Below are 23445 nucleotides of genomic sequence, written 5' to 3'. Positions count from 1 at the left end.
AACCTAGAAAGACCATCTCTAGGCTTCTTGTTTTAAAAGTCATTTTGAGGGCTTCCCTGGTGGCGCAGTGGTTGAGAGTCCGCCTGCCGATGCAGGGGACATGGGTTCGTGCCCGGTCTGGGAGGATCCCACATGCCACGGAGCGGCTTGGCCCGTGAGCCACGGCCGCTGAGCCTGTGCTCCGTGGCGGGAGGGGCCACAACAGTGAGAGGCCCACGTACCACACACACAAAAAAAGTCATTTTGAGTTGTTTCTTATAGTTAACTGACATGCTAGACTTTTGATATGACGAATATGAATAAGATACTGTTCTTCCTGGGGAATAAGTGAAACAAATAAATGAAATAAAAATTTAAGATTGCTATGTTAAAAGAGGATAGTGGTTGAATTGAAATGCAACATGCTAGTTCCAGGCTAACTATAAAATTAAGTTAGAAAAGAGAAAACAGATCAAGAGAAAGTGCTTTGTAAAGCTGCCTCTTGAAAGGAAACACTTCCCTGAAAAGAAAAAGTTACATAATGTAATATATTTGAGAGCGCTTTCTCTTTGTCCCAAACTCTTCCAGGTAAGAAAGTTTAACAGTTGTTAATTAGTATTATTTTTCAAATAATTAGAAAATTGAGAAAAAAGAGTAATACAAACTTGTAGTTTCAATAAACAGCAGCAACTAGTATAGCAAGGAAAAATTTTTTTTTAAATTTTAATATTTTTCTACCTGTAAAACATGGCGGTGTATGTATTCAGTGACAAGGAATGCACTTTTGTTATTCAGAGGAACTGGGTCCCAAACTGAAGCTTTCTCTCCTATTTCTCTTAGAGCACTCAGTTGGGAATTGTGGTGAGCTGTTCACTAGTATAATTAAAGTACATACTTGATTTTGATTCTAACTGGAAAGGTTGGAAGCAGAAACAGATTATGCTGCTTTCACAGTTAAGTGAAGCTGAGCGACCCTTATCTAAATCTTAGATTTTCCTACAGCTTTCATCTGTTCATGAATGCTGCTGCCTCTCATTTGCAGGTTGAATGATGATTTCTATTCTTTCCTTCTTGGAATCTTCAGGCTGGCTTTCCACAAATTAAAACAGAGACTTGAGACAATTTTTTTTTCCTGAGTAATTCAGGAGAAAAACAATTCCTTTTATTCAGTAACACAGAACACGCCAGGCACACTGGCCTCAGGCCTTAGAACTTACTGTTCCTTTGGCCTGACATTTCTCTTCCTATAGCAATCTGCATGGCTCTCCCCATACTTCCTCCTAAGTCACCCTCTCATTAAGGCCTTCCCTGGGCACCCTTTCTAAATTTCATCCCTTGCTTCCAATTTATATTCCCTTTCCCCGTTTTATTTTTCTTCCTGACCAGTTTTCAGTACCTAACATTATTGATTAGTTACTTGTCTTATTATGTTTCCCTAACCAGAATGTAAACCCTATGAAGGCAGGAATTTTTTTGTCTATTTTCTTTACTGATGAATCCCCAGCACTGAGAACAGTGCCTGCATACATAAGTGCTCGGTAAATATATATTGACTGACTTACAGTGGGATAAGGCATGGCTTTGGAGTTACAGAGGCATGAGTTAGAACGCAGATTTTCTGTTTGGCCTAGGGTAATTCCCTCCACCCATTTGAACCTCAGTTTCTTCATCTAAAGCAGGAATAACTACCTAACAAGGCAGTTTTAAGGGTTTAATGAGATAATGTAGGCCAAGTGTCTGATCTCCCTGGGGCCGTACAACAACTGTTAACCCTCTCCCTTTCAAACTGAGGGGAGACCACAGAGATTTATTTTCTGATATTATTCCTCCTCCTTCCACAAGCCTTCTTTATGGGTGTCTCAGTTAGGGTTCCAGTAGGAAACCCTTTTGAAGGTACACTCAAATTAGGGTCATATGAGGAGGGTTGAGGTCTAGGGGAATGTAGAGAATAGAGGAGGAATCTGGGAATTGCAGAGCTGTTACCACCCGCAGGCCCAAAGGGACTAGCAGTGTTGGGGATGAAGACAGAGTGAGGGAATGAATGAAATCATTTCAAAGGTTCTTCCTAGCTTGGATGTCTTAATGATTGTCTTGTTACTTCCGAACTGTTATTCTGTGGATCTTTAATAAATGCAAATACGTATAAATTCTGTAATAATCTCTCTTGTTCACAGAATTTGACTTTAGGTTTCAACAATGAATGGTCTTAACAAATTTAAAATAACTAAGTTTGGGGGAGAATATAATGGTTTGAAAATAAATCATGTAAGTTTATTACATAGCAAAACTTAAAATAATGCAAAAAGACTGTTAATAGACAAGTGTAATTTGGATTAACGTTTACAATATTCTCTTCATATTCTTTGCTCGAATCTTCAAAGAACTCTATGATACTACATCTTGACCATTTCTGACAAAAACAAGCAAAGTCATTACATAGCAGCTGTGTATGGTCATAAGAAAGATATTTATAGATGAAATTTAAGGTTAAACGGTACGCACACAATATGGATGCAAGGAGGGGTCTAATTACCATGGGGTAAGGGCCTTGGGGACAGGTTGGGGGGAGGTGTGGCAAGAGGGAAGGAAACAAACCTTTCTTGAATACTTTTCCATGCACCATAGTTTGTGATAGTTTTGCCGGGTTACCCAGTTGAACAGCTGGTAAGGCCACAACACACTGAATCTAGTGCGTGAGAGATCTCACTGAAGTAATTATTTTCTTTGTAATTAGACCTAATTATTGTGAGGAGTTTGTCCACAATCAAAATCAAACAAGAATTTCCAGAAGTATCCCTATTACTGGGGGGTGGCTGGGGGAAACCATAACCAATAATTATAATGAGAACTAGAGAGGGGAGCATGGGCAATTAGCAGTACTTCAAACGGCTGCTCAAGATGTTTGGGAGGTATCCTTGGGAAATCCAGAGAAATGAGTCAAATCAGACTGGGGCAAAAGCAATGAAGGCAAGTGAGGAGCGGCAGCTTTGGGCCACTTCAAAGCAACGTGCCCCAGGCCAGCAGAGAGAGGCTCTGGGTCCTGGCTAGGCCTCACCCTCTCGCCCTTCCAGTCCCAGCTCCTTTCTTCCCCTCCCTGCACTAGGGCCGGCCCCTCCCTCCGCCCTCGGCTCCGCCCACCACTCCCACTCTCCAGCGCATGGCTCCGCCCACCCTTCCCCGCCCGCAGCCGGCGGCCGGCGGCCGAGGGGCGGGGCGGGCCGGGAGGCGCCGCACTCGCCAGCGGGCGGGGGATCCGCTGCGGAGTTACGGGGAAGTGGGTCCGAGTTCCTGGAGTTTCCTTCTGTGGTTCCCCGGGCTCGGCCGGCCGGTGCCCCGGCTCTTTGCCCGCTCCGACCTTCGCCGCCCACCTGGTACCTCCTTCTGCCCCCGGCCGCCATGGAGCAGCCGCCGGCGCCCAAGAGGTAACGAACGCGGGGCGTGGGGAGAAGGAGAGGGGCGGGGGCGGCTAGGCCCGGGGGGGACCGAGACACCCCTCCCCGACTGCGGGGCCCTGAGCCGGGCGCGCCGGGGGTCGCGAGGCGGGTCCGAGTGCCGGGCCGCGTCTGCCTGTGGGGCGAGGGGGCCCGAGGGAGGCCGAGCCTCGCTTCCACCGCGGCCCGGCGGGCCTGGCGCGGGTGGAGAGTCGGTGGGCAGCGCTGGGCGCCCGGCGGCCGGACTCCTGGGGCGGGTGGAGTTTTCCCTCGTGGCAAGTTCACGAACTGGGAGACGTAAAACTAGGAAATTATTGGGCTGCTTACAACCATGTAGGCTTTCCTGTCAAATGTTTTCCGTAATACTGCCCTTTTTTTTTTTTTTTGAGAAAGCGGGTTGTTTATTTACAGTTCAAGGAATTAAATATTAATAGCTACACAGCCTGTAAAACTTAGAGTGGATATGCTGCACTGACAGGTGTTCCTCTCCCCTTCCTCCGCAAGTTCAAAAGTATTTATGGATGCAAGACAGTAGGAATCTTAAATTAGAGCCCCTCTGCCATGTAGTTTTTTTTGGGGGGGGGTTTGGTTTTCTTTTAGCATGTAAAAATAGTGATGCTTTGGTATTTACTGTTAGTTTATATTTATTCTTTGTTATATTGGAAGTGTACGAGTACACTTTGGAACTGGTATTTGAAATGATCGTGTGAAGCTGAATCAAGGCTGTCCATTGATATAAATTCATAATGTGCATTTTTCCCCTTAAGAATGAATCAATCAACTGATGCTAGATAAAACATTTAACTTCAGTCTCTCATTTTTAATTTATAAAATAAGGGTACTAATCTCTCTCCCATAGTGCTGTTGTGAAGAGTAAAGAGTGTTTTGATACTTAGAGATCTTTAGATGAAAGGTGGTATATTCAAGAACATGTAATAATTAAAAAGGTAGGAACTTTGTGAGCTGTTGTGAATTGTGTGACTAGACATGTGAGCCTTGAGGTCTGGGAACCATCTGTTCAGGTGAAAAAGGGGGGCTGTGGAGGAGTTTCCAAAAGACACCTGCTGTCAGAGCCCTTGATAGATTCTTTTCTGGCATTTTAAAATATCCCAATTCTAATATTGATTTGGCACCCAGTTTTAATACTATAGAAGAAAACTGGAATCAGTGTTTCCCCCATCTTGTTTTGGAAGGACTGTAAGGGGCACCTCCAAGATAGTACCGTAAGGCCAAGTTGAATAACTCTGAATTGAAGTACAAGTTCTCTGTATTGATGAGCTCTATTCTGAGTTACCAGAGTTTCACTATAGACGAAAGAGAACCCCTGCCTTGCAGGGACATTAGAGAACCTGGAGGGGTTGGGGGAGGGGTGGGTGGTATATATCACTGTTCCATGGTGACTTATACTTTCAAAGTGGTGGTTGCACATTTAAGAGAGTTATTTTTAGCTCTCTTCAGAGAGACATGTTCATCCAGGAAGGCATTTCTGAAGAGCAAAAGATATGTGACAATCCCATATATTTGAGTATCTCTTAAAATTTTTTTCATAGCATTTTCTTTTTCATAATATCATTTAATCCTTATAGCAACCCTGCTGAGTAGGTTGGATTACAGACATTAATCCTGTTTTTATAGATGACGTCACTAGGGGGGTTTGCCACATGGAAGGCTACGACGGAGATAACTGACAGTGAATTTTTGTGTTGCCCCTCTTAATCATTACCCTCTAATAATGAAATATAGCTACCATTTTTTGAGGTCTTACTATTTGCCGGGAATTTTATATATACATTCTTTTACTTTATTGTCTCAAGAAAATAGGAATCCTGGCTCTGCAATTTACTATGCTAGTTCTAAATTTAATTTCTTAATCTGTAAAATGTGTTTTGGAGTAAATGAGGTCAGATGTAAAGCACTTAGCACACTGCTTCATGATATGTTCAGTAATGTTAGTTGTTAGTTTATATTTTCCTCATTCACTGAAGCTTGGAGAGATTAAATAAGTTGATCAGGTGGAGGAGGTGCCAGAACCCTGGGTCTGATTGGCTGCAAGGGCTGTGCACCCGCTCATTGTGTACAGTGATGCCTCTTTTTGAAACTATGCTTGCTTTCTTAGCATTCCATGGTCACCTCTTTCTGTAATCTTCTGGTCCCCCTTTGTTCTGTTTTTAACCTGTGTAAGAGGGCCACTTTGCATTTCTGCTCTGAGTAGCTCTTCCTTAGGGCCCATACATTTTTACATGGTCACATATACGTTGCTGATGCTCAAGTCTGTATGACCAATAGCTGCTTCTCGGTATTTTTGTTTTTTCTTCGTGTAGAGCCATTCTTTCATTATCCTATTTAGTTTATCATTAGATCCTATGAAATTTTCCATCAAAAAGTCTGTGGATTCATTCCCCCCCCTTTTCGTTCCCAATACTACTATCTCATTCCAGGGTTTTAAGACCCTCACAGTTGATTTATAGCAGTGCCTTCCAATTGGGCATTGTGGTCCAGTGATTATCAAAAAATTTTAACAGCAGAAACATTTTAACAGCAGAAGGGCTCTCTTTGGAGTAGGAGCAGGGCGCCAGAACCTGGTTTCCAGCGCCTTACCTCCTTCTATTCCCCTTTTGGTGTCCTACAGAACCTCCTAATGATCCATAGAACACTGCTTTAGTTCATCCTGCACATGGCTTCTGATTTTTTTGCTAAAACATCACTTCAGTCATGCTACTCCGTTTTTTTTGGATTGATGTTTTTTTAGTTGACTTAGCACCCAAGGCCCCGATCACTTGATCTCAGCCTTAACCCCCAGCCTTTTGTTACTTATCCAAGCTGAATCTGCCCTTCCAGAGTCTCCCTATTGTTCTTTATTTAGGTTATAGGCTGTGGGTACTCTCAGCTTTGCCTTTGTTCATGCTTTTCCTTTAGAAAATTTGTGTTATTTTTTTGCTAGTAATCTGTGTTTTATTCAAGGCCTGTTTCATGCAGTATCTTATTTGAGTACTTCCTAGCCTAAGGTATTTCTTTTTATTCCTAATATGATATCCATTTGAGTATCCATCTTCAAATTGTTCTTTTTATAATTACAAAATTTTAGACACCCAAAAGATAATGGGGACGAATTTAGTAAATACTTACATATCACTACCCAGCTTAAAATATTCCCAATATAGTTGAAGCCCCCTAAGTATATCTCTTCTCATTTGCATTCCCTCCCCATCCCCCAGAGGGTTGTCACTGTTCTGAATTGGGTATGTGTCATTCCCATACATGGCTTTATATTTTTAGCCTGTTGTTCATATATATCTGACATAGCATTAGGCCTGGGTGTTAGGCCCAGCTTTGTCACTGACTTTGAAATTTGCGTCTTTGGGTATCATTCTTCCCCTCTGGGAGTTGGAGATTCCAGTGTGCAACCAGATCTGAGAATCTAGTGATTAGATGATCTGTAAGGTCCCTCTTATCCTCGCATTATTGATTTGGTGTCCTCAACAAGGCTTGTGTTAAACATAGGCAGTAGATGTGGTCAGCTGTGTCACTAACTTGAGGATCAGAATGGCTTTTAGATTCCCCAGATTTCCTTAATTGTTTGTCACAGAGGTCTTCAGAAATCCTTATTAAAATGAGGTCCTTCTGGGAAGGGAAATCCGTTAAATGAGTATTAATTATTAGCATTTTGGTACTTTGAGTTTATCAGATTTCTTTGTAGGGGAACTACTAGATGACAGCAAAATGACCACAGAATAGGTAAGTTTTGATAGGTAGAAAGGGAAGTGACCAAACATGGGGTCTTCTCCAAGTAGAACATTCATAGAAGGGAAGGTGGTTCTCTGTGATAGACAGGTGGGCAGCATGAGAGCTCTGGTTGCTGGAGGGAGGGTAGTTATATACAGTACTAGTCAAAGCGAGTAAAGAAAATCATTGTTCGAGAGATATATTTTACCAGATAGGCTTTGTTTCTGTTAGGTTATAGGATTAATTGTTATTTAAAATTTATTAATAGAGGTTTACTTAGAGGACAAGTTGGTTTGGAACAGTGAAAACACTGGAAGGATAATAAGAGAGTAAGCTACTGAAGCATATTTACTCTCAAGATAAAGAGAGTTCTTTTAAATCTTTATTTATTTATTTTTAAACTTTTTATTTTATATTGGAGTATAGTCAATTAACAATGTTGTGGTAGTTTCAGGTACACAGCAAAGCGACTCAGCCATACATATACATGTATCCATTCTTCCCCAAACTCCCCTCCCATCCAGGCGGCCACATAACATTGAGCAGAGTTCCCCGTGCTCTACAGTAGGTCCTTGTTGGTTATCCATTTTAAATACAGCAGTGTGTACATGTTGATCCCATACTCCCTGACTATCCCTTCTTCCCATCCTTCCCCCCTGGTAACCATAAGTTCGTTCTTTAAGTCTGTGAGTCTGTGTCTGTTTTGTAAATAAGTTCATTTGTATCATTTCTTTTTAGTTTCAGCATATAAGGGGTATCATATGATATTTCTCTTTCTGTCTGACTTACTTCACTCAGTATGACAATCTCTAGGTCCATCCATGTTGCTGCAAATGGCATTATTGCATTCTTTTTAATGGCCGAGTAATATTCCCTTGTATATATGTACCACATCTTCTTTATCCATTCCTCTGTTGATGGACATTTAGGTTGCTTCTGTGTCTTGGCTATTGTAAACAGTGCTGCAATGAACTTTGGGGTGCATGTATCCTTTTGGGCCATGTTTTTCTCCAGATATATGCCCAGGAGTGGGATTGCAGAGCCATATGGTAGCTATGTTTTTAGCTTTTTGTTTTTTTTTAAATTTTTATTTAATTATTTATCTTTGGCTGCATTGGGTCTTCGTTGCTGCACGCAGGTTTTCTCTAGTTGCGGCTAGTGGGGGCTACTCTTTGTTGCAGTGCGTGTGCTTCTCATTGCAGTGACTTCTCTTGTTGTGGAGCACGGGCCCTAGAGTGCGCGGGCTCAGTAGTTGTGGCTCGCAGGCTCTAGAGTGCAGGCTCAGTAGTTGTGACGCATGGGCTTAGTTGCTCCGTGGCATGTGGGATCTTCCCGGACCAGGGCTTGAACCCATGTCCCCTGCATTGGCAGGTAGATTCTTAACCGCTGTGCCACTGCGGAAGCCCTGTTTTTAGTTTTTGAAGGAACTCCCATACTGTTCTCCATAGTGGCTGTACCAATTTACATTCCCACCAACAGTGTAGGAGGGTTCCTTTGAGAGTTCTATGATTTAAGCTATAGTTGGATTCTGTGGCAGTTTTTTTTTTAATAGTGTAAGGAGGTGGTTAGTTTGGAGAAAGTGAAGTTAAGATTGAAGTCAACATGTTAGGATTACAAAGTGCCTTCACACAAATGAAGAGTGAAGGTAAGAAAGTAATCATTTTATAAGGGAAAGTGTTGCTATGAATGAATGGACTATCAGTCAAAAGATAGATTATGGAATGAAAAATGCAAGGTAAAGTGACACAGATATAGAAGGATAAAGTAGAAGGTATTCATACGTTCCTCAGCATGAAGAGCCCACATCAGTCTGTAGCATCAGTGGCTCTGACCTTAGGCTGGAAATTAGGAACAGAGGTAAAAAGACAACAGGGAACTCTCAGGAATTGAGTTGGGTGGGACAAAGCAACAAACCAGATAAGTAGATAGTAGGGTGTCAGGAAAATCATGAAGATACTGCAGTGAGAAAATAATAGGCTTCATTTTATGTCTGTATGCCTAATTCAGTGTCCTTGGAATGTTAGAAAGTAAAATTCTTGTGTGTTTATTATCAGAGAGATTCACTAAGTGGAGAACTCCAGTTGACTTTGAGAAGATGAATTCTTAGAACTCTTAAACAAAAACAGTGGCCTCAGTGGGTTGGCCCTGGGGGAAGCTTCAGTGGCAGGCAAATGGAGGAGGTGTTCTAAGGAATCAGTGAGAGAAGAATCCAGCAAACTGGAGCATCTCTTTGCATTAATGACTTGGTCCCTAAAGCATATCTGTCCTCCCTGTGGCTTTTCTTGGTTAATTTGGGGTGGCACCAACTCCATTAGAATTGATTTAGGCCCTGTAGATGGGAAAAATCAACTGACTCTTCCTTCTTAGAGAGAGGGAGTATGACAGCATCTGGAGCAGTTCCTGGTGAGCAGACTTCAGTTGTACATTAAGACGGGAGATAAACTCAGTCTTTAGTCAACTCTAGGCAATGATTAACTTATCCATTGTTCTTTAAGGGGCTGAGATATAGCATGTATTGGTACAGAAGAATTTGTTAGAAACATAAAGAAAAAGGTAAATGTGTGTTAAACACAGGTAGGTTGAAGTTTGTTTTTCTGAAGTAATCCCAGAAAATTCCAGTGGTCATTCCAGAAATGTGTATTAGTAAAGCTTTAAAAATAATGGGTTTAAATTGAGCACTTCTTGTTTGGTTATAAGGGAGCAAAAGTGCTTAGAATTTAGTTTTTCTAGTTTCAAGGAAGTCTCTGTAGAACTAGGGGTACTGTCACTTCAGGCCATCATATATTATGGCTTTCACTGTCTCTTTTTTTTAAAATATTGATGATGAGACCCAAAAACAGAAGTTTCATGGAATGAACTACGTGTGATGTTCTCTGGTACTTTTCTATTTTCTGTTCTGTTCTAGTTCATTGAAAAATTGCTGGTCATGGCCCACCAAGTTATTTTCATGACCTACTAATCAGCTGCGATCTGCAGTTTGAAAAACATTGTTGGTGTATGTAGTTGTGACAGTGAGGAAACAGATTTCATTTCCAGCACCATTCCTGATGATGGCATTGCCAAAGGAATCTGGAGTGGTATAATTGTAACGAGCTATACATACAATAGAGATATTCTTTTAAGATTCTAAAAAGGGAAGAGGGGAAGGGGAGAGAGGAAACCATTATTTAAAAACTACTGTATTTTGAACACTTTATATATGTCCCAGTTAAGGTATGGGAAAATGGAAAATGATTATCCATGGTGTCTGACAGAGTTTATAAAGGCAAATATAATACATGAAGGTTTCTTTGAGGCAAAGGCACTTTTGCTTTCTGGTGTAGGATGACCCTGTGCACTGGAAATATCCCACTGTAATTACGATGACCTCAACTTCTGACTCCCTAACAGCTCCACCCTCTCTATCTACAAGAGGTCTTTAGATTTTTTCTTCTAAAGTGAAAATTGATACTACCTGATAAGAAATTTTCTTTTTTATTTGTCCCAAGCCGCTTTTTTGTTGTGATTTTATTTGAGTTGCCTCATATGTTAGGGTTACTCTAAGTTCAAGAAGTTTTTTAGTTCATATTGTAGAACAAAGATTCTGTATTTGAAATGTCTTATTACAATTGTTTTTTCTACACAGAGTCTCAAGTTAAATAAATGAAGTAACAAATATGTAAACAGACATGTATAAAAATTAAAAATAAGTCCATTGCTTGCATGCCATGAAATTAAGGTACAGATTATCTTGAACTTCTTAATAGTACATCAAAGGATATATCTTTAAAAATGACTTTGTAGCAAAATGAGAATTAACAGGAAGCTCTTAGCATTAATGATAATTAATATAGGTGCACATGTGGTAGTATATGTGGGTTCTGAATTAGTCTATAGATTTTATATACCAGACATCTTAGTAAAGAGGTAAAATAGAGTAAATTTTTCAGATATGTTGATATAAATATTAGTATCTTTATACACTTATAAAATTGGGGAAATCGTTGAGCATATGTGATTCTAAGGATGAGTAGTTTCTGTCATGTATTCAAAATATAGAATGTTATTCTCTATCTAGATCATCTTTTCTTTTGTTTTTTGCCTTAGCAATTGCTTTCTATATCCCTACTTTTAAAAAAAATTGAAGTATAGTTAATTTACAATATTATGTTAGTTTCAAGTGTACAGCAGTGATTCAGTTATACACACACACATATATATTCTTTTTCGTATTCTTTTCCATTATAGGTTATTACAAGGTATTGAGTATAGTCCTCTGTGCTGTACAGCAGGTCCTTGTTGTTTACCTATTTTATATATAGTAGTGTGTATATATTAATCCCAAACTCCTAATTTATGCCCCCCCACCCCGCTATCCCTTTTGGGAACCTTAAGTTTGTTTTCTATGTGTGAGTCCACTTCTGTTTTGTAAATAAGTTCATTTGTATCATTTCTTTAGATTCCACATATAAGTGATATCATATGATATTTGTCTCACCTGACTTACTTCACTTAATACGATAATTTCTAGATCCATCCATGTTGCTAAAAATGGCATTATTTCATTCTTTTTATGGCTGAGTAATATTCCATTGTGTGTATATATACTACATCTTTATCCATTCATCTGTCGATGGACTTTTAGGTTGCAGATCATTTTTTCATTTTTAGAATTTTTGGTTTTCTGAAATCATGGGACCTAGAGTTCTATAATTGGAAAGGAATGCAAATTAAAATTATTTTTGAAATTTAGGTGAACTTTTTACATATTTGAAGCAAGCATAAATTAAAGAGAATAGGCAGTTAATTTCCTTGACTCTTTCTCTCCGGAGCCGCATTATTTTCCCCGTTTGCTGGGTTACCCCATTCTCCTGTTTCTTTCTAAAAACTGACTTTTTTTACTCATTGATTATTGCTCATGGCAGCAATTGACTGTCATCCTTGAGTTCATTAATTTGCTCATTTATTCATATATTCAGTAATTGTTAACTACCTTTCAAATGTCAGATGCTGGGTACATTGTTGAATGAAACAGATGAAATCTTTGCCCTCATAGAACATACACTCTAGTTAGAGCTTGAGCTATGAAGGATAGAAGTAGTATGTACTGATAGAGAAAAATAGTGGAACCTGCTTCCTAAGAAGGTACTTAAGCTGTGAACATGAGGTTGAGAAGTATTCCGTGTGAGTAGCCGGAAAGAGTATTCCAGGCAGAGGGGAAAGCTGTGAGAAGGCCTGGAGGTGGGAGAGAGTTTAGTGTGTGGGAGGAGTTGAAATAAGGCCACCGTGGCTGGGTTGTAGAATGGGAGAAAGTGGTTGGAGATGAGGTCAGAGAGATGGGCAGGGATTCAATGATTCAGGCCATGGAAAGGAATTTGGATTTAAGTCAGTATAGTGGGCTGTCATTAAAGAGCTTTAAGTGGAATTTTACGCAGTTTATGTTTTCAGAAGATCATTCTTGTTGCTTTGGGTAGAATAAATTGTAGAGGGTTAGGAATAAAAGCAGGCAAACAAGTGAGGAGGCTGTTGCACTTGGTTAGAGATGGTGAAGTCAGTGGAGATGGAGAGAAGTGGACAGATTTCAGTTATGTTTTGGAGTTAGAAATGAAAGACTTACTGATAAATTAGGTATGGGGAATGAGGAAGAAGGAATCAATTCTGGCTCCTAGGTTTTGGTTTTGAGCAGCTTGGGGGATGGGGAAAGGCTGGGAGAGGAACAGGTTAGGTATGTATAATCTCTTTCTTAGAGTTTCAGACTCTCAGGAATGTGAATCTGTTCTGCCCGAAATGTGATATTAGGTGGTTCCCTTAGATGTGGAAGTGGGTAGGGAGGAAATGATGGGCACTGACTTCCTTTTTCAACCTCTTGTTTTCACCTCATTAGACTAGAGAATGGGAAACAGATTAAGCCTTTGTTAGGTGTTGAATTGTTTGGGTGACCTGTTATTTAAGAAAAATCTTTTTATTGCAAAATAAAGCATCAGTAAAAATCAAATGTGTGGTTTGATGACTTACTGTAAGTCAGACACGTTTATAATCACCAATCAGGTTAAGAAATAGAATTTTGCCACCCTCTCAGGAAGCCCCTCCTGAGTGCTCCATCCCAATCACAGCCACCTCTTTCCATATATAACCATTACCCTGACTTCTATAGTAATAACTTAAATGTACATTGCTAGACACTGTAGGTTAGTCTTGCCGATTAAAAAGTAGTTTTTATATGAGTTGTCATTTTTAATCTTTAGGTTGGTCCTCCATCTTTCTTCTTTTCCTTTTCCTGTTGAAGACCCAGGCTGTTTGAATTGTAGTTTCCCACAGCCTGGATTTTGCTGATTGCTTGCTCAAAGCGCAGTTCAGTATGTTTCTTTGTCTTCCATATTTCCTGCAAATGGGCAGCTGGATCCAGAGACTGGATCAGGCTCAAGTCAGTCCCTTAGGCATTATTATAGGTGGTGTTTGGCAAGACTGTGTGAGACAGTGTCTGGTTGCCTCTCTTTTTTGTGATGTTAGCAGCTGTTGATGGTTAATGCTTATTTCTGTTAATTTGTTGGGTGTTGCAAAATGGTGAAATTCTAAATACACCATTTTGTTTTCATTTATTAGTTGGCATGGTTTTATAAAGAGTCACTTTTCTCATCCTCTGTTTGGTTACTCAGTTGTATAGTTTGTAAAGGAAAGATGGGATAAATGCTTGATTCTTTCCCTTTATTTACCTGTTTTTAATATAATGAATCAGTTCCCTGTTTTCCTCCAAAGGTTACCAATTATTTTTTTTTCTCTTTTTTAAAATGCCATTATGAGCTGATGGATGTAAACATATTTGATGGATTTAATCCATTGCAGTTCTTTTGCTGAAGCTCAAAGTGTCCCATCTTTGATCAGTGGGAATCCCTTCAGGAGACAACATGACCTGAGCGGTCTTTTGACAGCTTCTTTGCTCTGTGCTGTGATAAGAAATTCAGGGCTCATCTTGACCATCTTCTGTCCCAGATCTGGAATCAGCCTTTTCCAGTAAGCCCTACTTTTACTGAGAGATGGTATTTCAAGACCTCAACCTGGGCACTAATATGATGTTATTTTAAAATAGCGTTTTATTTACAGATAGGAAAACTGACTCATTCTTTCAAACTATGGGCTAATCTATCAAAAAATGTGATGGCACTGGCAGTTTTGCACTTCTTTCCCTGGATAATATCTCTACCATACATTTATGCTTCTAAGTTTGAGTCAGAAATTGGACATGTATAGACAAATTCTGTGGTAGAGACTATTTAGAGTGGACTTTCAGTTTTGTGTTCTCCCTGTCTTACACTGGTTACCATTTGACCCACTGTTATCCTAATAACCAGCCTCACTTCTTTCTCACCTCTAAATGTTTCAGGTGACCTAGTTTCTTCTTTTCTTAAATGAAAAAGAGAAAATAAAAGAATCCAAGACAGGTAACACTACTAGTGATCTGATCAGATTTCAGGCCTTACTTTTAAGGTAGACCTTTTAGCTTGCCTTGTCTTGCATACATAAAAGTATATCTGTACAAACAAACAAAATTCAAGGACATCTTGAGGCTGCTTTATAAATCCAGCCCTGGCTGATGAATTGAAAATGAAGCACATCCAAGATATTAAATGCCATATGTTACTCCCTTTTAGTTTTGATATTAGCCCCTCTTGTTAAGTTTTACTGTGCTTTTGAATAAGTAAAAGGAGATATTTGTCTCAGTGACATAGTTGGTAAATTACACTTGCCACTGTGTCGTATAACTTTAGAAAGAATTAGTTTTGGTATAATTATTGTATTAAAAGACATTAGGTTGCACTTATAAGTTACGTGAATTAGTCTGTCAGTGCAGTCAAATAGCAGCCAGCAAACATTTTCCAATGATAGTATCTATTCTAACATTTTTAATAATTAGTGAAATCTGGATCATAGAGAGGGATTGGAGAGAAACGATAGCTCTGAATAAAATTTATAGTTTATTTAATTCCTAAGAATTATAAAAAACAAAGATGAAATTAAGCAATGGAATTTCATAAAAATTCCAGTGGAAATTAAAAATATATGTACTAGTTAACTCTTGAGAAGAAAGTATTTTGATAATTTTCTTTTCCTTGTAGATTGAGTTTTCCTTCAATGCACTTCAGTCTCATTGTATACTTCCCAGGTCTTTTTTTCTTTTTTTTTTCTAATAGAAGAGAATTCAAGTACCAGGTCAAGATAAGAAAATGGCATCACCCCACTCCCTTATACACAGGCTTTCAGCCCCTGATTAGTCAGCTTTAATGAATATTCATAAAACAGTCATGTGATGTGAAACAGTCTCCCAAAATAGTGATATGGTGATAAATTTAAAGATATTCAGCGTCATTGGGAAGTGTGGTGTACCACATAATGGATTTTCCAAATAAATGAAGTCAACCACTTCAAGCATTATACTCTTAAAATATTTTAAAAACACTTTTAAAACAACCGCCTTTGATGGAAGTTCATTTCAGAGGGAGGACACTTGACCCAGTCTTCTGAGACTGATCATTTGCTTTCTTGATTACTTAATATTAATTTAAAATGAATTTTAGTTTATAAAAACCCATTAAAAAGTTAATGGGGGCTTCCCTGGTGGCGCAGTGGTTGAGAGTCCGCCTGCCGATGCAGGGGACACGGGTTTGTGCCCCGGTCCGGGAAGATTGCACATGCCGCGGAGCGGCTGGGCCCGTGAGCCATGGCCGCTGAGCCTGCGCGTCCGGAGCCTGTGCTCCGCAACGGGAGAGGCCACAACAGTGAGAGGCCCGCGTACCGAAAAAAAAAAAAAAAAAAAAAGTTAATGGAACTGTTCATAGTTTTAGTTTATAGAAATAGTCGAGTGTGCTATTTTGGTGTGTTAGAAGCTTTGTTGCTGCATATAGCTGGGTTTTTTTCCCCCTAAATCCAATCTTGTGTTTTACTGTCGCCCGTCGTTTCTCACTGCTATGCTCCTCTCTAAACTGCTGCTTACCTTAGAAATAATGATCTGACCTAACAGTAGCTCCTCTCCCTTTCCCAAAGTAAAGTACATGCTCTTTGTATCAGTTTTTGCTTACCAAAGACCTTTTTATCTTCTGGGTTCATAGTACGTCTTGAAATCATCTTTTGACTAAGAACATTATTGTGCAGTGAAGGAGAGAAAAATTATTCAAACTTTGCTAAATTTCTAAAATTTAATATGAAAATAACTAATTTTTTGCATCAAAAAAGAACAGGATTTTACCCTAAAGATCCCACAAAATTCCCAAGTTAAAACAAATTTCTGTCATTTTGGAGCATTACTTAGATTTTGAGGACTCACGGTATTACCAAACTGAACTGGTGTTTCAGAGGTGTATTTGTATTCCTGTACAAATACAATAACATTATATTTGTAGTAGTTTATTTTTAAGTTCTGTGGGTGAAGTATTTAAGCTATTTATCTTTCATATAATGATTGAATTTTTTTCTATTAGACACAGCTGGAATTTAAAAATTTTATTTTTATTTCTTAAAAAAACCCAAACAGGTGAAAATAATCCCAGTTTACAAGAAGCAAAAATTATTTTCACAAAGCACCAAAATCATGAACTATTTCACAGTCTCTTCCCCTTAACTTATTTACAAAGAACCTCAGAAAAGTACTGAGAAGTGGCTTCCTATGTGCTGTTGCTGGGTACGTAATCAAACTGCACTGAGAAATCAAGCAAAATAGTGTCCATCTCTGAAAACAGCTGAAAGCAGCCACTCTCTCCACAGGCTGCCCCGCACTTCTGTTCATGAAAGCCTGTAAAAATTATGCAGAAGTCAGAGTACAGAACTCATTGAATGATACAGATGTTAATACTGTTAGAGTTTAAACTTTCCTTGAAGTTACACTTTTATTAATATGGTTATACCTTTAATTAATGTATTAATGTTTGGGGTTATTGCAATTAATTCTAGTATTGTTCTAGGGATGGAGTGAGGAGTTGAGAGTGTATAGAGACTAAATCCCCATATTTTATTTTCAAAATTTGAGATGTAGGGAAATAAATGAGAAAGAAGACATATGAGTAAATGCAGTTTTTAAGTGTAGGTAGTCTCTTTAGCACAAATCATAGTGGATTTTTTTATACAGTAGGTTCATGAGTAGACCTTGTAAGTTTCATGTAGACGTCTCCTCTTTTATTTTTAAGCAGTTAAAGATTCTATTCCCTTTTTAAGTTCTCAAATCTAGGTATGGTTGTTGAGTATTTAAAAATCTTTATAATGAACTGGATTAAAAGTTATGAGACAGGTCTATTTCTTATACAATTATTTTTAACTTTTATTTTAGTAGGATGTGAATATGTTGGAGCTGTTTCAGATGTGCTGTTTTACACTGTCTATATTTTCTGGATTTGTGTTTTTTGAAAAATGAATTATTAAGAAAGTAAGTGCATTAACATGTCTTTAGGGCTGGGGAGTATATCTCAGTGTTTGTTAACTTCATATAGGTTTGTTACAAGAAATTAAAAGGAATCATGTCACTTTCCAGTTGAGGCTAAGTGAAAAATTTCTTGAGAAAAAAGTATGAAAGACTCCAAGGGTGAAGGAAGGAGAAAAATCTCAACTTTTTCTTTAAAGCTCTTTGCCAGGAAATTATAATTTTAGAGTACTTTTGGGCAGAGAGCCAAACCTGAGAGGAAATGGTTTGATAGAGTTGAAAAACAAGACTTTCATTTAATTATAAAAAGTCTTCTATCCATTGTAGAGCATCTGTTTTCTGAGTTGGATTTCAGCTCATTCTAGTGCCACTAATTAACTAAACCCTCATAAATTTTCATAGTTTTGTAAAGTAAATATACTATGAGATCATCAAATTATATCTATTATACTATTAAAAAAGTGATAATTACTAGGAAACAAGAGCCAGAACTTTAGAGTCAGGTAGACCATGGTTCTAACCTTAGCTTTGCCATTTCCTGCAATGCAATGGTAGGTAAGTTACTTAACTTTTCTAAGTCTTGGTATACTCACTTATAAAATGGAGGTGATAATAGTACTCTCTCTTTGGGTTTTGTGAAGATTAAATGAAGTCTATAAAAATTAAGGAGAAGTCAGAGTATGGAACTCACTGAATGATACAAATGTTAATGTTGTCAAGAATTTGAACTTTCCTTAAGTTATACTTTTATTAATGTAGTTACACTTTTAATCAGTGTATTAATTGTTTGGGATTACTGCAATTAAGTGTAGTGTTTATCTTGGGGATGGGAGTGAGGAGTTATAAGTGTATAGAGACTAAATCCTCATATTTTATCTTCAAAATTTAAGGTGTAGGGAAACATGATTGTAAATAAGTGATTGGTAAAGCATTTATCTCTGAAGAGTCTCCAAAGTGTTTCAAAAATGTGTCTGGCATTGTTGACATCTTTTGAAGAAACACGCAACTTTCCAGGGGATAAAGGACAGTTTGCACTTGGATACATATATTCTAGTTGAGTTAAAAAAAATAAGTTTTATTACTTCAGAGCTAAACATCTACTAAATATTTACAAAATGTTTGGCCTTTAAAAAGCAAAAGGGAGCAGAAAAAAAATGACTCCTGAATTTCATTAGTTGGAGGTAACATATACTTTCTGTGGTTGAAGTAGAAAAGATATTTGATTTTGTGGATTTAAGATTGGATTCATCATTGTGTAATTTAGAAAATGTTCCATTATTTCAAACTAACTTTGAGACTTTTTAATTTTACATTTGGCTCTGCTGTGAGGCTTGCAGGATCTTAGTTGCCTGACCAGGGATTGAACCGGGGCAGTGAAAGCGCCAAGTCCTTACCACTGGACTGCCAGGGAATTCCCATCTTTGAGACTTGTTGACATTGTTTAATAATGGAATGTTGAAGGACTAAAGAATGAAAACCTTTCATGTATTTTAAAGATGTATGACTTTTCTAACAGTATTCAAGATGAAATTGCTAGGTTTGAAGACTAGAACTTAATTTTAAAGGAGATATTGTATGTAACATCAAGCATAGTGCTTAGCACATAGCACTGATTACAATATAACTGTTAATAACAGTTATGACATTAAATAGCTACTATTAGTAGTAATAAGGCTACCAATAATGTCATCACTAAAATATAGAGAAATTTGCCAGAAGAGAAAAAGACATTGAAAATGGGCCTCTCATTATCACGGCCTCTCTTGTTGCGGAGCACAGGCTCCAGACGCGCAGGCTCAGTAGTTGTGGCTCACGGGCCCAGTTGCTCTGAGGCATGTGGGATCCTCCCAGACCAGGGTTCGAACCCGTGTCCCCTGCATTAGCAGGCAGATTCTCAACCACTGTGCCACCAGGGAAGCCCCTCTAGTTTCATTTTTGATTGTATCTTTAAGGAAGTGGTTCACTGATAGGCAGAGAAAAGGAGAAAGATTATGTAAGAGAGTATGGACATATAGAAGTATGACCTGTACATCTTGCATCATGTATAAATCACTATACAACAGCTGCTTTTTATAGTGCAGTGATTGTGTGATTACTTTTGTTATTTGAAAATTCAGAACCTTTAAAAAATAGTCCACTGTAGATAGAGTTAGGTAATGGAAATGAGGTGAGTGAGATGTTCTTAAGCTCACAGTTTAGTGGCTGTAATAGTACATTTCAGGGGATTTCCCTGGTGATCCAGTGGTTAGGATTTCACACTTTCATTGCTGAGGGCCCAGGTTCAGTCCCTGGTTGGGGAACTAAGATCCTGCATGCCACGTGGCGCGGCCAAAAGAAAAAAAAGTACCTTTCAGAGTAGGGATAACTGATTTGAAGATGAGAAATTCCTGGGAACACTTACAAAAGAAATGTCCACCTTAAAAAGTATGACTGATGTATGATACTTGATGTAGTAATTATCCAGTATCCTTTGGTATTTGCTAGCTTTGAAAGAGTGAGAAGCTCCATGTGGTATATTGGACAGACATTGGTTTGATTCTGTTCTGTCACTCATTACCCAAGCGACTGGGGAAGTCACTTAAGCCTTAGTTTCCTTATCTAAAAACTGAGAGTGTTTTAGTAACTACCAAAAAGGTTGTTATAGAGATTAAATGAGAAAATGCATGTTAAATGCTCTGCACAAGGCCATAAAAAGCCCTGATAAATGTTAACTACCTTTATTACTGTGTGTTATTTAGCCCTTATGTATCTGTCTTTCCTACTAGATTAGGAGCTCTTGGTTGTTAAGGGCTGTATCTTAATTTTCTTTGCATTACCCAAGCAGGAAGCTTGTCTACAAATTGTCAGTGCATATTAGATGAATATAAATGGATGACTTTTAAATCTGGTTTTATCATTTTTTTGTATCCATGTTGAAGATTTGTTTTAGAAACATTAGCTTTCTTAAAGATAGTATTTCTTACTGCTCATGCTGCTCAGTATCAAAAAAAACAAACAACCCAATCAAAGAATGGGCAGAAGATGTAAATAGACATTTCTCCAAAGAAGACGTACAGATGGCCAACAGGCACATGAAAAGATGCTCAACATCACTAACTATTAGAGAAATGCAAGTCAAAACTACAGTAAGGTTATCACCTCACAGGTCAGAAAGGCCATCATCAAACAGTCTACAAACAGTAAATGCTGGAGAGGGTCTGGAGAAAAGGGAACCTTCCTATACTGTTGGTGGGAATGTAAATTGATACGGCCACTATGGAGAACAGTATGGAGGTTTCTTAAAAAACTAAAAATAGGACTTCCTTGGTGGCGCAGTGGTTAAGAATCTGCCTGCCAATGCAGGGGACATGGGTTTGAGCCCTGGTCTGGGAAGATCCCACATGCTGCCTAAGCAACTAAGACTGTGTGCCACAACTACTGAGCCTGAACCCTAGAGCCCGCATGCTGCAGCTACTGAAACCTGGGCACTCTAGGGTTCATGCTCCACAACAGGAGAAGCCACTGCAATGAGAAGCCCGTGCACTGCAACAAAGTGTAGCCCCCCCCACCCGCTGCAACTAGAGAAAGCCCGCACACGGCAACGAAGACCCAATGCAACCAAAAAAAAAAAAAAAAGACACAAAGGAGATGTGACCATTAAAAAAAACCCCTAAAAATAGAACTACCATATGACCCAGCAATCCTACTCCTGGCCATATACCCATAGAAAACTATAATTCAAAAAGGTACATGTGCCCCAGTGTTCACTGCAGCACTGTTTACAATAGCCAAGACATGGAAGCAACCTAAATGTCCACCGACAGAGGAGTGGATAAAGAAGGTGTGGCACATACGTACAATGGAATATTACTCAGGCATAAAAAGGGACGAAACTATGCCATTTGCAGCAACATGGATGGACCTAGAGATTTTCATACTAAGTGAAGTAAGTCAGAGAAAAACAAATATCATATCACTTATATGTGGAATCTAAAAAAATGGACAAATGAACTCATTTACAAAACAGAAATAGAGTTACAGATGTAGAAAACAAACCTATGGTTACCAGGATGTAAGGGGGGAGGGATAAATTGGGAGACTGGGATTGACATATACACACTACTATATAGAAAATATATAACTAATAAGGACCTACTGTATAGCCCAGGTAACTCTACTCAATACTGTGTAATGACCTATATGGGAAAAGAATCTAAAAAAGAGTAGATACATGTATAACTGATTCACTTTACTGTACACCTGAAACTAACACAACATTGTAAATCAACTATACTCCAATAAAATTTTTTTTAAAAAGATAGTATTTCCTAAGTAGTTTCAGGATTCACTCATAAGAATAAGATGGTTAACAGGTAGTGTTTTTACTACTTCTGATTGCCTTGGTCAGTTTATTAATTCAGCCTATGGAAGCAACCTTTCTTTTCATGTATAAAATGATTTTTATGGAAGGCATTTCATGAAATAATTATTGAATCATGAAGAAAAATTTTAATTTTGTTATGAGATACAATTTTAAAAGTTACCCCCAATTACAGAAAAAAAAGAATGTTTATGTTACAAACCTTATGAAACAAAAGTGTAGAGGAGAGGCACCCCCAAAATCAAACCTTATTGCCTGGTCAGAATCTTAATCTATTTTAATCTATAGAATCTTAATATATTTACATGTAGCAAATATTTGAGTTTCTTTTGTATTCCAGGCACAGTTTTTGGTGCTGGGGAATATAGCAGTGAACAAAACAATGTCTGCCAGTAATTTGGTGCCAGTATGTGTGTGTGCATGTACATATGCAGATACACCCATGCTTAAAAGAAAAAATGAAAATGGTTTAGTTATCTGCACATTATTTTGTAACCTACCCTTTTTTCTTTTAGCAATATATTAACTTGTTTTAAATCAGTGAGTTTTCTACAACATGACTTTTAGTAGCCAATTGATATCTGCTTGAATGGATGTTCCATAATTAATTAATAATCTATGTTTAGACATTTATTTACTTCTAGATTTAGTTATAAATAATTTACAATGAATACATGCTTTTGTTTTGTTTCCAGTCATTTCTAAGAACAATTGAATTTGATTTAATTCCTGTCACTCTTTAAAAAACCTTTTTATTATGGAAAATTTCAAGCATAGTTTTGTAAAGAAGAGAAAATACATCTCTGTGTACCCATTACACAGTTTCAATAATTACTAACTTCTGGCCAATCTTGCATAATTTATATTCCATACACACACCCCATTCTTTATTATTTTGAAGTAAACTCAGATATCATATTATGGAATTCTTTAAAAAATTATTTTATTGAAGTGTAGTTGATTTATAATATTTTGTTAGTTTCAGGTGTATAGCAAAGTGACTCAGTTATATATATTTGTGTATATATATATATTTTATAATATGTATACTTCAGATTATTTTCCACGGTATTGAATATAGTTCCTTGTGCTATACAATAAATCATGTTGCTCATCTATTTTATGTATAGTAGTATTTATCTGTTAATCCCATACTCCCAATTTATCTACCCCCCACCTTTCCTGTTCTGTAACCATAAGTTTGTTTTCTATGTGAGTCTGTTTCTGTTTTGTATATAGATTCATTTATTATTTTTTTGATTCCACATATAACTGATATCATATATTTTTTGTCTTTTTCTGACTTAACTAAGTATAATATTCTCTAGGTCCATCCATGTTGCCATAGATGGCAGTGCTTCATTCTTTTTTTATGGCTGGGTAATATTCGTGTGTGTGTGTGTGTATGTGTGTGTGTGTGTGTACACCACATTTTCTTAAGCCAGTTTTCTGGTGATGGGCACTTGGTTTGTTTTCATGTCTTAGCTAAGGTAAGTAGTGGGTGGCATTCTTAGCTATTTCAGTATGCATTCTAAAAGATACAAACATTAAACAAGGTATCACCATAT

The 23445-nt window shown here is 38.0% G+C and overlaps 1 protein-coding gene across 1 annotated transcript in view; it reads left to right on the top strand.

Annotated features, from left to right (window-relative positions):
* Positions 1-2513: 2513 nt before the first annotated feature.
* STK3 (serine/threonine kinase 3) overlaps positions 2514-23445 on the top strand; it is a gene marked incomplete at both ends in the record, with an annotated part of 298497 nt that continues 277565 nt past the window's right edge. The window contains 4 exon segments of the mRNA XM_079722153.1: positions 2514-2518; positions 3083-3324; positions 3327-3362; positions 3365-3401. Of these exon segments, the coding sequence (XP_079578279.1) occupies positions 2514-2518; positions 3083-3324; positions 3327-3362; positions 3365-3401 (320 nt within the window).

The sequence above is a fragment of the Hyperoodon ampullatus genome, assembly GCF_949752795.1.
Source record: "Hyperoodon ampullatus genome assembly, chromosome: 17".
Taxonomy (NCBI): domain Eukaryota; kingdom Metazoa; phylum Chordata; class Mammalia; order Artiodactyla; family Ziphiidae; genus Hyperoodon; species Hyperoodon ampullatus.
Note: the sequence above shows the minus strand (reverse complement) of the source record. Positions and strands in the feature narration are given on the sequence as shown.